The 13,102-nt window shown below is 45.2% G+C and overlaps 1 protein-coding gene across 3 annotated transcripts in view; it reads right to left on the reverse strand.

Moving 5' to 3' along the window:
- cdh24b (cadherin 24, type 2b) overlaps positions 1–13,102 on the reverse strand; it is a 137,540-nt gene that overhangs the window by 77,913 nt on the left and 46,525 nt on the right. For all 3 annotated transcript variants that reach the window (XM_030115347.1, XM_030115346.1, XM_030115348.1), the window contains exon 2: positions 8,891–10,723. In XM_030115347.1, the coding sequence (XP_029971207.1) occupies positions 8,891–10,420 (1,530 nt within the window). In that variant the 5' untranslated portion in view covers positions 10,421–10,723. The remainder of the gene's footprint in view (positions 1–8,890; positions 10,724–13,102) is intronic.

Consider the following 13,102-nt stretch of genomic DNA (forward strand, 5'->3'; position numbering starts at 1 on the left):
GGGGGGGGGGGGGGGGGGGGGCACCTATGAAAATTAGTTTCATTTCAATTATTTTTCACTTAACCTTGTTATTAGTATTGGATTATGGTCACAGCAGTGTAAAAAAACAAAGGCTGACAGGTACTTGAATGCAAAAAAAATGAAAAAGCTACCAAAATCCGATAAATGTGTTCTGAAAGAAGCTTCACGGCTCCACAGTGTTTGTTTCAAAAGAGCATTGAATCTCATTTTGTTTCGCTTCTGTGGTACGAATTGTGGCTTGATGAGATAATACACAAAAGCACTGGAGGTGAGAATAACATGAGAACATGATCTTTAACAAACACAAGTATTGATTACGCAGGTATATAAAAAGAACATTCTTTAAAATGCAGTCAATTGCAGAGTAATTTACTGCATTTCTATAACATGGAGAATCACTGTCCGCAACAATTGCCAAAATAAGACATATCAGGATATATTGAAAGAGGATCGCTGTGTCAAACATCCATCGATCACTCTGTCCATGGTCTCGGGGCGCTGAGGCTTCATCCTGCTGTTTGTGGGCAGAGGAAACGCTGAACCTCCTGTACTCCGGGAGAAAATGGAAACTCCAACTCAAAATCTTAACATCTCAATCTCTAATCTAATTAAATACTTCACCAAATTCATTTTGCTTTGGAATTCACCTTTTCGACTTTCTTTTCAGATTCAAGACGATTTCTCAAATGCCAAAATATGTCCATTATCCATTAATAAAGAATTAACGTGAAACTCTTACATCAGGTGATGTTCATCAGTGCGAGTTCAAACAATAAGATGAACTGACTGAACACATGAAGACGTCAAGGCCAAACGAATTGTTTCTGTGGAGAACTTCCCTGAATCGTACTGTAAAATGTATGCGGTGGAGAACACACAGGCCATGCTTTATTGATAGCTTGTGCTGTTGTATTTAAATTATGGCAGCATGTGGGCCGGCGCTGGCGTGCCTCTTAGGACGCATTAAAAAATTAACCTACATGTGTCAGAAGATTTCCTCCTCTCCGTCGGCCTCTGCTCCCTCCTCCTCCGCCCGTTTCCCCCTCTTCCCTCACCTCCGTCACCTCCTCCCGTCTGGAACCACCTCGAAGTCGTCCCCTCTGCTCTCTCCTGGCCTCATGCCCGTCTCCTGCTGAACATGCTTTCCCCTCCTGGCATGGCCCCGACACACACCGCCTCACCTCTTCAACCCGCCGTTTTCCTTCTTTCATGCTGCCTCCACTGCTCACAGTACTTTCTGTCGAAAAACATTAAAGCTCAAATAACCCAGTTTTTTTTTTGTTGTTGTTGTCACTTTTTTCCATCATGACTGCGGCTCTCAGGACGGTGATACATTTCAGTCTATTGGTCGGTCATGTTCAGCATGTCAGCCCGGGCTGCAATTACATGTTGTCCAGATAGTCCCTGAAGTGTCAATCATCACGATATTATCGATCTTCTAATCTTTCATCTGGCGCGCCGCGAGGTCAACGTCTCAGCGGTTTCGCTGCGTTGGTTCACGGCCAAACACTCGCAAAAGTAATAACGGTGAAAAGAGCCTCGGCGGTGCTTTGTGCTCGGTGTTAATTAGAAATTGTCCTCTCGAGAAGAACAAAATCAAAACGCTGTCAATGAAGTGGCTCCAGTGAGCGTGGAGATCCGACCGGCCGTACAGTGGAAACATTTCTGATTGGTGGACAGCTTAGTCAAACAAACTTCAGCTTGTGAGGAGAGACGGCTGTTCTCCTTTCTCGTCAGTAAACTGAATCAACTCAAATTAAATCTTTTATCAAGTAGTTCACCATGTTTGGTAACTTCATGTTTCCTTCCAAATCAAAGGAAATACTAGGAAGAAGTTTAAAAAATAAGACAAGTCTTATTTTTGCATTTCTTGCAGCTGAAACGCCATTGTCGCTGTTTTCACTTCCTTGTCTATATTTATACCGACTTTAAAGAACAGTGGTATGCAATATTCAAGGGGAAACATTTTCGGTTTTCACATAAGTGGGAGGACAGTGCTTCCCTTTATTTTGACTCCGATAATTCATCTGTTATAAAAAACTGAGACGATTTGGTGCCTTTGTCATTAACACACACCATCAAACAAACGTAACAATCACTTTAAATCGTCGGAGAAGGCAGAGATAAATGGTGTTAGCCTGACAGTGTGTCATTCTCCAGAGCATGAATAGCTGATGTGTCTTGCTGTGTAATCTGAGGGACTGAAGGCTAATTAGCAACTAATTGCATGATAAAACCACAATGAACTAAAAGGAACGCGGCGAATATGAGCATACTGTGATATGACAGTTAATACAGTTAAAACAAGCACACTCATTTTTGTGTCTACAGCTTCCAAGAGCCAAAAAAAAAAACTTTATTCATCTTGCTAATAATTATCCATACAGCAAATATTACAGACTGACTGCGCTGCTGTAAACTTGCTTGGCACAAGATGACAGTGAATGATTTTAATTTGAATTTACAAAAAAACCCCAAAACAGAATCGACTACTGCGAGGGAGAAATTCTTGCCTCTGATTATGTGAAATTCTGTTACCATATTTAGGTTACTGGCTTGGATGCATTAAAGAGTGGGAATCCAGTCCAAAAATAAAAAAATAAATAAATAAATAAAACACTAAAGCTCAAAGCTCATAGATTTTTCACAGTGTTTCATTTTGGAGCCGACAGGTTGGAAACAGGCTGACCTGCGTCATTTTACAGTGACTTCCTCCTCTTCTTCCTCCTGTTCTCTCCCTCCCAGCATCCTCCTGTCATGCCCCCCCCCCCCCCCCCCCCCCCCCCCCCCCCCCCCCCCCCCCCCCCCCATCTTGGCCCTGCCCTCAGTTCCCTGACTCATGGGCTCCTCCAGGGCCACGGGGAGAAGTGGAGCGCACAGTTCAGGCCAAAGCATAAATATTAGCTCAAGGTCACGGTCATGGAGCTCACACTGGGCTCTGCATAATCATGAATTGAACTCCTGCGAAGGCTCTTCACACTCCCCCAACATCGCTTTGCGGCAGGCCGACTCATTCTCTTTGACACTCGCCATATTTCCTCGCCACTGCAACGGCTAACCTTGAAGGGTTAACCCCGGGCAATAAATCAGATTCTGCTCCAATTTGTGCTTCAATTTCTGTTATTACAACACCTTAAGCTGCAGAGGTTTCCCGTGTCCTAACTGCTGCTCCTGGGGTGAGCTTCAAACGCATTTCTATATTGAGTTGAAAACGGTGCAGATGTACTCTAAGAGGTTCATATATACTCCTGGAGATAAAATACTGCCGCTCTCACATCTGTGAAAATGATGCTTTAAATTCAGATACTTGCGTTGCTGATTTGTTCGACATTATCCAGAGATGAAACGGGCGCTATAAAGAGGGAAAGAAGATTGGAAGTAAAGGAGAGAAAGGCGGCCCGTGTTTCCTTTGAATCCCGTCTTTAATAGACTCGGCGGCGTCTCCTCATCTTCCCCCCACTGTAGTCTTGCTCCTTCAGTCATCCCGCCTATTATTTCCTCTATGTGATCCCGCACCCACTCAGCACAGAGACACATTTAAATGTGGCCTCCACGGGGGCTCGCAGTAAAATGGTATTTAACCGCTTTCTCGGTTCCCTCGCTCTGCCTCACCTCCCGTCTCGTATTTTTCCCTCCGTGTAAACTCTGCACGTCGCCGTGCCGATGCCCCCGGATCCCCGGCTGCCTCTTTTCATAACCCTCTCCTTCGCTTCGCGGTCCGTCTTCCTCCGACTCGCTCCGGGCCTCGACGGGTCGCGGGGTCGGCTTCAGAAACGTGTGTGATCTCTCAGTCCTTCCCCTCCTGTCCTTTTTTTTTTTTCCTCCAGCCGTCTCACACTTCCTTCCCCGTTGCCCGTTGTAAGCCATTAACCTTTCCTCGCTTTCCACCGCTCTCACCTTTCCCTCCCCCCACCCCTCCGCTCTGTATATCCACATGCCATTAACACGGCTCTCATTCTCCACCACACATCCTCTCTTTTAACCCGTCTTTGTTCTCCCGTCAGGTTTTTTTTTTTCTTTCCATTTTACCCCCTTTTCTTCCACATCATCCCATTTTGCTCGTGCATGCTAATCTCTTTCTCTTCTGCCTTGTTATCTCCCCCCGTCTCCTCCCTCCTTCCTACACTGTAGTCACTCTCTAATTGCTGTCTCACCCCTGCTGTGCTCGGACCCGGAGGCTAAATGATTTCTGCAGGGAGACGAGGAGTTGAAGCGTACAAAAAAAGAGAGTTGTTTGCAAAGAGAAGGTTTCTTTTTTTTTTTCTTTCTTTTTCTTTTATTATTATTGATGACTTCCTTGTCAGGAGATGAGTGTGTTTACAGTTTTTTGTCGGCCCTGCTATTGGCACCATCACACACCCATTTCACTTTTCGTCTCTGTGGTTCGATGCATCTTTTCTCTCCCTCAGTTTCATGAGGGCCTCTTTTATTCACTCTGTTGTTTTGGTGCCTTTGATTCATGACTTACAAGGTCTTATAAACCAGTCTCTGAAACAAATATTGATTTGAAATCCACAAGTGTTTATTTCTTTTCTCTTACTTCCAGACAGGAAGGGAAATAGGCGATGAAATTATTTACATCTTCTTGAGGTGAAAGTGGGAACACCCAGTTTCAAGTCATTGGATCACAATAGATTTCTCATCAAAAAAGCACAAGATGTACTCGTCATCCATCGCATCATGCCAGTTTTATTAATAAAAGGTAGACGGCCCCACAAGTATAGCTGAAGCAAGAAAGCAATGTTTTTATAGGTGCAAAAATAAGTAGAAGACAAATTTTAACAAAGGAGAAAATAGAACTCAGGTTTTGACCCAGACTGAACCGTATGTCTGTGGGGGAAGAGAAGACCTCTGGTTTTAACATTTAAAGCACTTTGTGCTACATTTTACTGTATGAAAAGTGCTCTATAAATTAAGATTGATTAAAGACACTGAACCCCAAATGGTCTTCACCGCTGATGCATGATTGGGTAAATGGGTCAATGTGATCAAACATGTATGACTGTAACTGAGAGTAGAGGCTCGTTCACGTGGTTCTAACCCCGGAATCCAGTGGAAGGTGGACCACTGCAATAACTAACGCAAATACAATTCCCTACCAAATTAAACACATTTCAAAACTACAACAGAATAAATGCGGGCGAACAGACAGCGTTCATGTTTCGTCATGTGGTGGAGTGTTTTCTTCAGCCTCGGTGGGTTAGTGGTCAGCGCTGCAGCCTGGAGACAAACAGGTAGCAGGTTCTTATGTCGATAAAACCACTGCAATATAAAAGGGCATACGAGTCTGCAGTATTTATAAAATACCTGAAGTACATGCAGTGATGAAGTAAGGCCATATAAAAGAGAAATACCAGCGCTCAATCCATGCACTCTGTTTGTGAACTTTTTTTTTCTCTTAACTTCACTCTCAGCTCGGAAGGGAAGCATTTTGTTAGAGCGAACACAGCAGCTCTTAAATTGCAGTGACAACCTCCTCCTCATCCTTGCATCACGCTGACACTTTCCTACCAGCAATGTTGCAATATCGCACACGGGCACGCTGCACCCAACGGCACTGCACAGAGGAGCAGGAGTTATCAATAACACAACGACCACTAACTGTGCTGTTATTTATATATATATATATATATTTAGAAGCCCTCGGGCAGGAAGAATCTTTAAACTGCATTTTGCACAGCAGTTTTCGATCCGGAATGTTAACGAATGATTCAGCATAATGAAAGCTAAGTGTGTGCGACTGAGGGAACTGATAGGTATTGTTTAATGTGTCAGAAGCTAAAAGGATTTAATTACTGTTTCACATTGATGTCTACATTTCATATATTCACACGGTGCTATAGTGCTGTGTGTGTGTGTGTGTGTGTGTGTGTGTGTGCATGCGTGTGTGTTTCAGACAATGTTAATTGTCTAATTCTGGCATATTTCACTAATATGAATAATGCATGCTCATGATGATGTTAATGATATGCTAATGATGATGATAGCCTGAGTCCATTTCCTCTTGTGCTGGTGAAATAGATATGCACATTTGCTGCCATGCCAGGTTGCTCAAACACACAAGTTGTTGCAAAGGTGAGAGTGGGGAAAAGACGGATTTTCCTCAAAGACAGGGAAGGAACTGCTTTCCGTGTCACGTTTTCTCCTCACACGAGGTGCGAGACAGTTTGCATTTCAAGAGGAGAGTAAAGGGAGAAGAAAAGCTAATCAGAAAGGAGTGTTTTTTTTTTTTTTAATCCCAGCTCTGCTGAGGCGCCTTTTCTCCTCAAGAAAAAATCTGTGTTTCTTTCACACTGCCTCTGCAATCACTTGAAACCCCATTACAGACCATGTGACAGCATCAATTAAATTCACAATTATCATGGGGCAGAGACACTTCAGCGTGAGAAAATATAGTAACACGGCTTCGTCTGTAAGTGTGTGCGTGCGTGCGCGCGTGTGTGTGTGTGAGTGAGAGAGTGCAAGAAAGAGACGGAGTGCTGATAGAGAGAAGACAATTCATTGGTGAAAATGTTTTTTTTTTTTTTTTTTTTTTTCCCCCCCTTTTTGGCAAACTCTAATCAACAGGATCATCTCCAGAAAAGCAGAAAGTCACCATGAACAAAAACTGATCTGACAGCCAGAAGACCTTTCAGCGGTCACTTCAACAACAGCATAGTCTGCCTGGCTTCTTCTCTAAGGACTTGAAATTACAGAAGGTGCTTATAAATATCGATGGAAGACTAAACTGGGAAATGTGTCCACAAAGTTCATTCATTCACTATCAGTTTAGCAATGGAGCCTTTGTCTCTTATCAGCGTCACAGATTAACGTCTTGGCTCTTGCTTCCAGCTTTGGCTCAGATTTACACTGACCTGACTACCGTGTTTAGCAAAAAGTAAAAAGCAGCATGATTCAGTGCTAGAAGGCGGATTTCTAAAGAAAAACTTACTGTGAAAAGCAGCATCACACCTTCAGATGAACACGGGTTGCGTGCCGATGTGTGCACAATAACCGACTTCAGCTGAGATGTGTGTTGTGAGTCACAGGCAATGGCCTTTTCAGCTGAATGAGCCTGAATTTGGACTGAGCTGGATCTGGCAGGTAGAGCTGTTCTGACTGGTACAGTCATTTTCTTCAAGCTTTCCATCACAGCTCGCTCCGTCACAATGAAGTCAGGTCCTCGATAAGAAAAAAAAAAACAAAAAAAAACACACACACGTACACACACACACACAAGGCAGGGTGTCCGCATTGATCTGCCTACCTATAGCCCCGGCCTACGCTAGAGCAGAGCAGGAGATTAAAAATTCATAAGCGCATTAAAATCTATAAGAGCATTATTCATGTGTGTGGCGTCACTGTGTGATACAGTAGGGTACTAATCATACACATCTCCAACCCAACAGACACAAATACACTGGCACAATAGCATTCTGGGTGAACTCCAAGTGTCAGCACTATCATATGGGTGTGTGTGAGTGTGAGTGTGTGTGTGTGTGGCCTGGCGTTGTTCCCTTCCTGAGTGCCATACAATGTGCTGGCATAAATACCTGCTTGACACAGCAGATTGGCACTAATGGCTTTACACGCAGTGCCATCTGTAAGCCGGACCGCTGGCTTTTCCATCCTCTCCATGATCGCTAACAGTGCTTCACAGCGTTCGCTTCAGACCGTCATCAGTCATAGTGCAAAGGCAAAAATAGCCAAATTAAATGTTGGCCAAACATCAGGGAGGCTGCGCAAACAGCCCGCAAGATCCTGCCCATCTGTGCTCACCTGGACATTAAAAAAAAAAAAAAAAAAAAACGGTAAACAATTTGAGGCCTTTTTGTCTACCTAAGGATGAGACACCGCCTGCTGAGCCAGAGCTTTTTAAAACACCAGTGCAACTTCAAGCACTTATACACACACATACACACACACACACACAACAACATCTTACTCTATGGCTTTCAACAGCCTGCAGCAGTCACACAGGGATCATTACTATTCATTTGCTCAGCAAACTGGCCACACAGGCTTATAAATTAGCTCATCTACTGCAGCTGGGTATGAAGACAGTTGGCGCATGCTGAGGACTGAGAGGACTGAGAGCACAGCCATTACGGCGCGGCGCTCCGAGACACCTTCTGTCCAGTCAACGTGACCTCCTACACGTTTATCTGCTCACTCTTTCCAGAGGAGGAGGGGAGGGTGAGAAAAGGGTGATATACGCCCCATTGATGATTGCAATAAATTACAGAGCAGAAGCTATCAGGACTACAGCCCTGCATGTGTTGAGCTGAGGTAGAACGCAGTGATAAATCCTGTCAAACCAAGTGTAATTCAGTCCGAATGAAATAGTATTAGCAAGACCTTGCAGGACTCGAGACCAAGAGCTCATAGAGCTGACAGGTCTGACCTACAGGGAAATGAGGGAACACTTGGACTACTCTTGCTTTCTGCCCTGGGGGGAGGATCAATGGTGGAAGGGAAAAGTAAAGCTATTAATTCTCCTGGATATGTCAATTCCCATTGGCGGGCACAGATTGGTAGAGATCATGACTAGCCCCATGGGCTGGCGGGATCTGGGGTTTTTTGCTGCGCCTCAGTACACCATTGATTCATTGAAGGTTTTACAGCTACCTGGAAGGCACCCCGGCACAATGGCCGAATGTAAATCAATTCCAATTGCTGGTTTATAATAATGCACAAAAAAACTTGGAGCGTGACTGTGGGGTTAAATTATTCTAATCATCTCTTGTTTAAGACGTGGACCTCAGTCAATGACCTGAGGTTAAACAAGCCATGTAAGAGACTTGTAACGGTGTCTTAAATATTCATAAAACATTCATAAAATAGTTCACAGACCTTTTAAATGATAAATGAAGTTTTTCTTTTCCCTTACCCGTCCGATGAGCACAGGTTCAGGCCCCGCGTACTCTTCGATCACAAAGAACTGGTTCCAGATCCAGCTCCTCCTGCTGCGAGAGCGAGGCCCGTTCCGATCCACCTGCTCACGCACGTCCTCGTCCACCTCTGACTCTGCTTCCTCAAACACGAGGCCCTTTCCATTTTCTGGATCGACAGCTTGCGCCTCGCCGTCCTTTGTTCCGTGGCTCCATTCGGACGCGGGGTGGAGCCTCAGGACATGAGTGCCGTTGACAAGTTTGCCGTCTTCATCGGCGGGGTACCGAGGTGTGCTGGGTTCTGTCTGAGCGGCGTTCGCTGACTCTGTTAATGGGTCTCGCTGGGAATCTGCCTCTCTGTTCCCCGGTCTCAGTCCCAGGGGTTGCATTGTCAGCACAGACGGTGATTCATTTGTTTCAGAGGGTCCGTACGGTGGAAGGTGTCTAGTCAATGTAAATGGCGGTTCTGTTTGGCCGACCGTCACGTCTTTCTCCAGGCTGAAGCTGACCTCGCTGCGAGGTGTTGACAGTAAACGAAGCAGGTGTTTGCTCTTGCTATCAGCACTATCCGAGCCCTGTATTCCCAAGTTGTCCTGCCCTTTGCTTGGAGCTGGTTTGACTTCGCTTAGTGGATTAATATGAGTGTCAGCGCCCTGGTCTCGATTAAGATCTGGAGTAGTGACTGGGCTTGCATAAGGAAACGCAGTCTGATTATCAAATCCAGCGTGAGACTGAGTGACAGCCATATCTTGTCTCGGCGCTCTCTGAGCCTCTAACTGTCCGTGATTAACGTCAATCAAATCCCTTTTCCTGCTCCGACTGCCCTTGTTCGGAAAGCTCAGCCCGGGAACACTCTGCATTTGGGAATTGACGATTCTAACAAGGTTCTCTTTAGACAGCAGCTTCAGCACTCCATAGCTGCCAGTGAGGTTTAGCTTTCGGTTTGACTCGATGCTGAATCCTTTCCCTGGCACGCCTGTCGTATGAATGCTCAAATCCGGTCTGCTCCTGGACCGAGAGCTGGTTTTAAACCTGGTTTTATTATAGTGTAGATCAGGCTTGTGATGGATTGTGTAAGTCTTCTCTGACCTCCCTGCTTTTGCAGAGTCAACACTCTTGGTGTTGTTTTTGATTTTTTTCACATCTTGGTTTATGTCCTTGCTTCCAGATGACATATGGGAAGATGCTTCCTTTCTTTTGACGGAGTCGACCTCTCGCTTGGGCTTAAAAGCCTGCCGCTCCCTGTCGGTGACTGGCGGAGAGGGATGATTCTGCAACACGTTGGAGTGTGAAAGCGGTCCGCTGTCACTCGCCTGCTCGTGACTAATCAGATTTCTAAGAGTCACCACAGGCATAGCATTCGAGTCCACTGCTGCGTCCCATTGGTCCGGAGATCTGTTTTCCCCCAGTTTCAGCGAGTGCGATCCGCCCACTCCTCGCCTTCGTAGAATCTTACTGCCCAGGCCAACATCCACAAGCCCCTCCCACGTGCACAGGAACACCAATAGGAGCAGATTTCTTGTAATCATCTTGTCTGATGGCGAGATGTTTTAATTTGAGTGAGGTTTGCTGTGAGGCAGGCCTTGTTTTCTGGTTGTCTTCATTCTCTCTCCTGTTTTTCCCCTCTTCATGCACCGCCTCTCACTCTCTCATGATATGCCCTTCACACTGGGCTGGAGGGCAGATGTCAGTCACTCTTCTCTCTATTTTTTTTTTCCCCCCCTCCACGTAGTCCAATATCGCCCCCAATCTCACCAAGCCGCCGTCTGCTGTTTTTTCCTCACTCCTCTTGCGAGGTGTCTCATTCGGTTTCCCACGGAGGGTTGAACACCCTGAGAGAAAAGATAAAGATAATTAAGTTAAAACTTTAATCATTCAACGTTATGTTAATTAAAAGTGGAGCAGCAGACACAGGTAGGAGGACTCAGACAAGGAAGGCAGACCTTTAAACAGTGCAGAAATCACATTTTCTCAAGTACAAAGGGCTTTTTAGGCCCAGAACACGCTTCAATTTACATCTTCATAATGACCCAAGTGTTCCTCCTCACATCTAATAGATAGACAGGGACAAAGTTATCACCACACCATTGTACATGGAAAAAGATAGGATATCACTTATTAGAAAACCCTCTGAGCATTGATTAACATGAACAACTGTCACGAATTTCTGATGGCAGCACAAAAGAGACCAGCTCCAACAGGAAGCCAGCTTCACATCACTTTGATGCGCTGATTAATCTGCTTCATTGATACAATTCCTTGATCAGCCGGGATGTCAAAGCAAGACGTACAAGCGCAGCCGCTTTGTAACACGCGGTGCCTTAAGTGATCTGAAAGGTTCCCAGATCCTCGCGTGTCTCGCTCACGCTCTCAGCGTGTCTCACGTGCACTCTAGCCCCGCATGGAAATGCTACAGCAAATCAAAATGTCAGATATCAATCGGTGTGCTTGTTTTTTAAGATTAGAGAAGGCACCCTTGAGCGATGTTTGGGAAACATCAGCCTCCGCACTTCAGCGTCGATAATGTGACGATTTGCCAGACTCCATTACGATGAAAAACCCCACTATATATGTGCTCAGATAGCCAAGTGTGTATGAATCAAATGATATAGACTGGAACACCAAGAAGAGGGCCAAAATCAAAGCAAATAAGCTTGGCTAATGTGGTGAAGAAAGTAGATGATAAATCCTGACTTTTTTTTGTTTTTTTCTCTTGAAAAAGCATGGAATCTTTGTGTGTTTCCGCTACTATCAGCGGGGTTATTTTCATTATTCAGATCCACAGGAGTAAGAAGCTAGCTTTATTGATTGTGTATTATTCTATACATAATGTAGACCTGAAATCTTCCTTTAAATTACGCTTCACAGTCATTTCATTAGGGCCAGTCTAATGTGATTCAATACAGCCATAACAGATGTGCCTCATTTTCTGTCTTCACAAAGGTAATAATGTTCAGCTTCCTTTCAGATCATATAAGGGGCTTTAAATTAAATTTATCTATCTGGACGACCATATCTTGCAGGGCTGTTGAGCTGCTCTGTGGTACATTGAGGTATTTCCGACAACCTGTCCTTCTCATTTGTAGTTTAGGTGTAAAAGCGTATCAAAGAAAGTGATTGTTCGGTTTCCTGTTGACAAAAGTAGCAGACTCAGGCAAGTTGTGATTAATGCTTCTATAGGTGGTGAACGCCGGGCGTGATGATTGGGCAGAGCGGGTTTCATCTTGTCCTGTGCAGCCTGCTGTGGTTTTCCTGGGTGTATGACACTTGCTCCTCTGCGGTGCAGACAGACCCTGTCAGCACATTCACTGGAGCCTGACTGAAGCTGGGACGTTCCTCCTGGAATACGATTCACCCCTTTTCTCTCTCATCTTCTCCTCAATGTCCTCCACTCTCTTTCCTTCAGCCTTTCTTTCTCTAAGCAAATCCTTTTGATGAACAGAAAAAGAAAAAAAAAACATTTTCCAGCCTTCCATTTCCTCTGCTCACTTCTTTTCCCACCTCTCCCACTCACCACCTGTCCCTCCTTTCCATCCCATCTCGATAAATCTCCCTCCATTCCTGCTCTTTAACGTGCTATTGTTTTAGTATCCCATTCACTCGGCTGCTCCCTTCCATTCTCTTCCCGTCTTTCATCTGTGTCAATCACGGTCCTGTCACCGCGTCCCTCACCCTCGACACACAGAGGCTTCAATCAATCAGCCAATCTCTTCCCTCGGCCTTGCAGCATTGGAACTGACAGGTGACTCCCGGGCTCCCGTCTTGACGAGAGGCCGCAGCACTATAATTGTGAATATACGGTCATCAATGATAAAATGCAGCCGGCAGGATCTGTCCAGTAGTTACGGGTCTAGCAGCAAAACGCTGGAGAGATTCTGCAGAATAAGGCATACATATAAATATATATATCACACGGGTTGTTATGGAAGATTTGAAGCTGGGTTTGGCTGAATGTTATCTCAAATGTACAGAACGAGGAGGTGATTGGGGTGAATTCAATGACAGAGCTCCTCTCCCTCCCAGAGGAACTTATCAGCTGGGAGTTTGATGGCCAGGCAATCATTGCCACGGGCACCTTGTTAACAAGCCTGGGGCAGGTGGCGGGATGCAGGGCAGAATATCAACATGGCACTGCTGCCAGCTGAGCACAGATTTAGAATATTTTCGTGTGGGAGGTTCTGTCAGCGTGAGGTTTTCTTTGAAGGACCGAA

This window comes from Salarias fasciatus, chromosome 18, assembly GCF_902148845.1.
Source record: "Salarias fasciatus chromosome 18, fSalaFa1.1, whole genome shotgun sequence".
NCBI classification, from domain to species: domain Eukaryota; kingdom Metazoa; phylum Chordata; class Actinopteri; order Blenniiformes; family Blenniidae; genus Salarias; species Salarias fasciatus.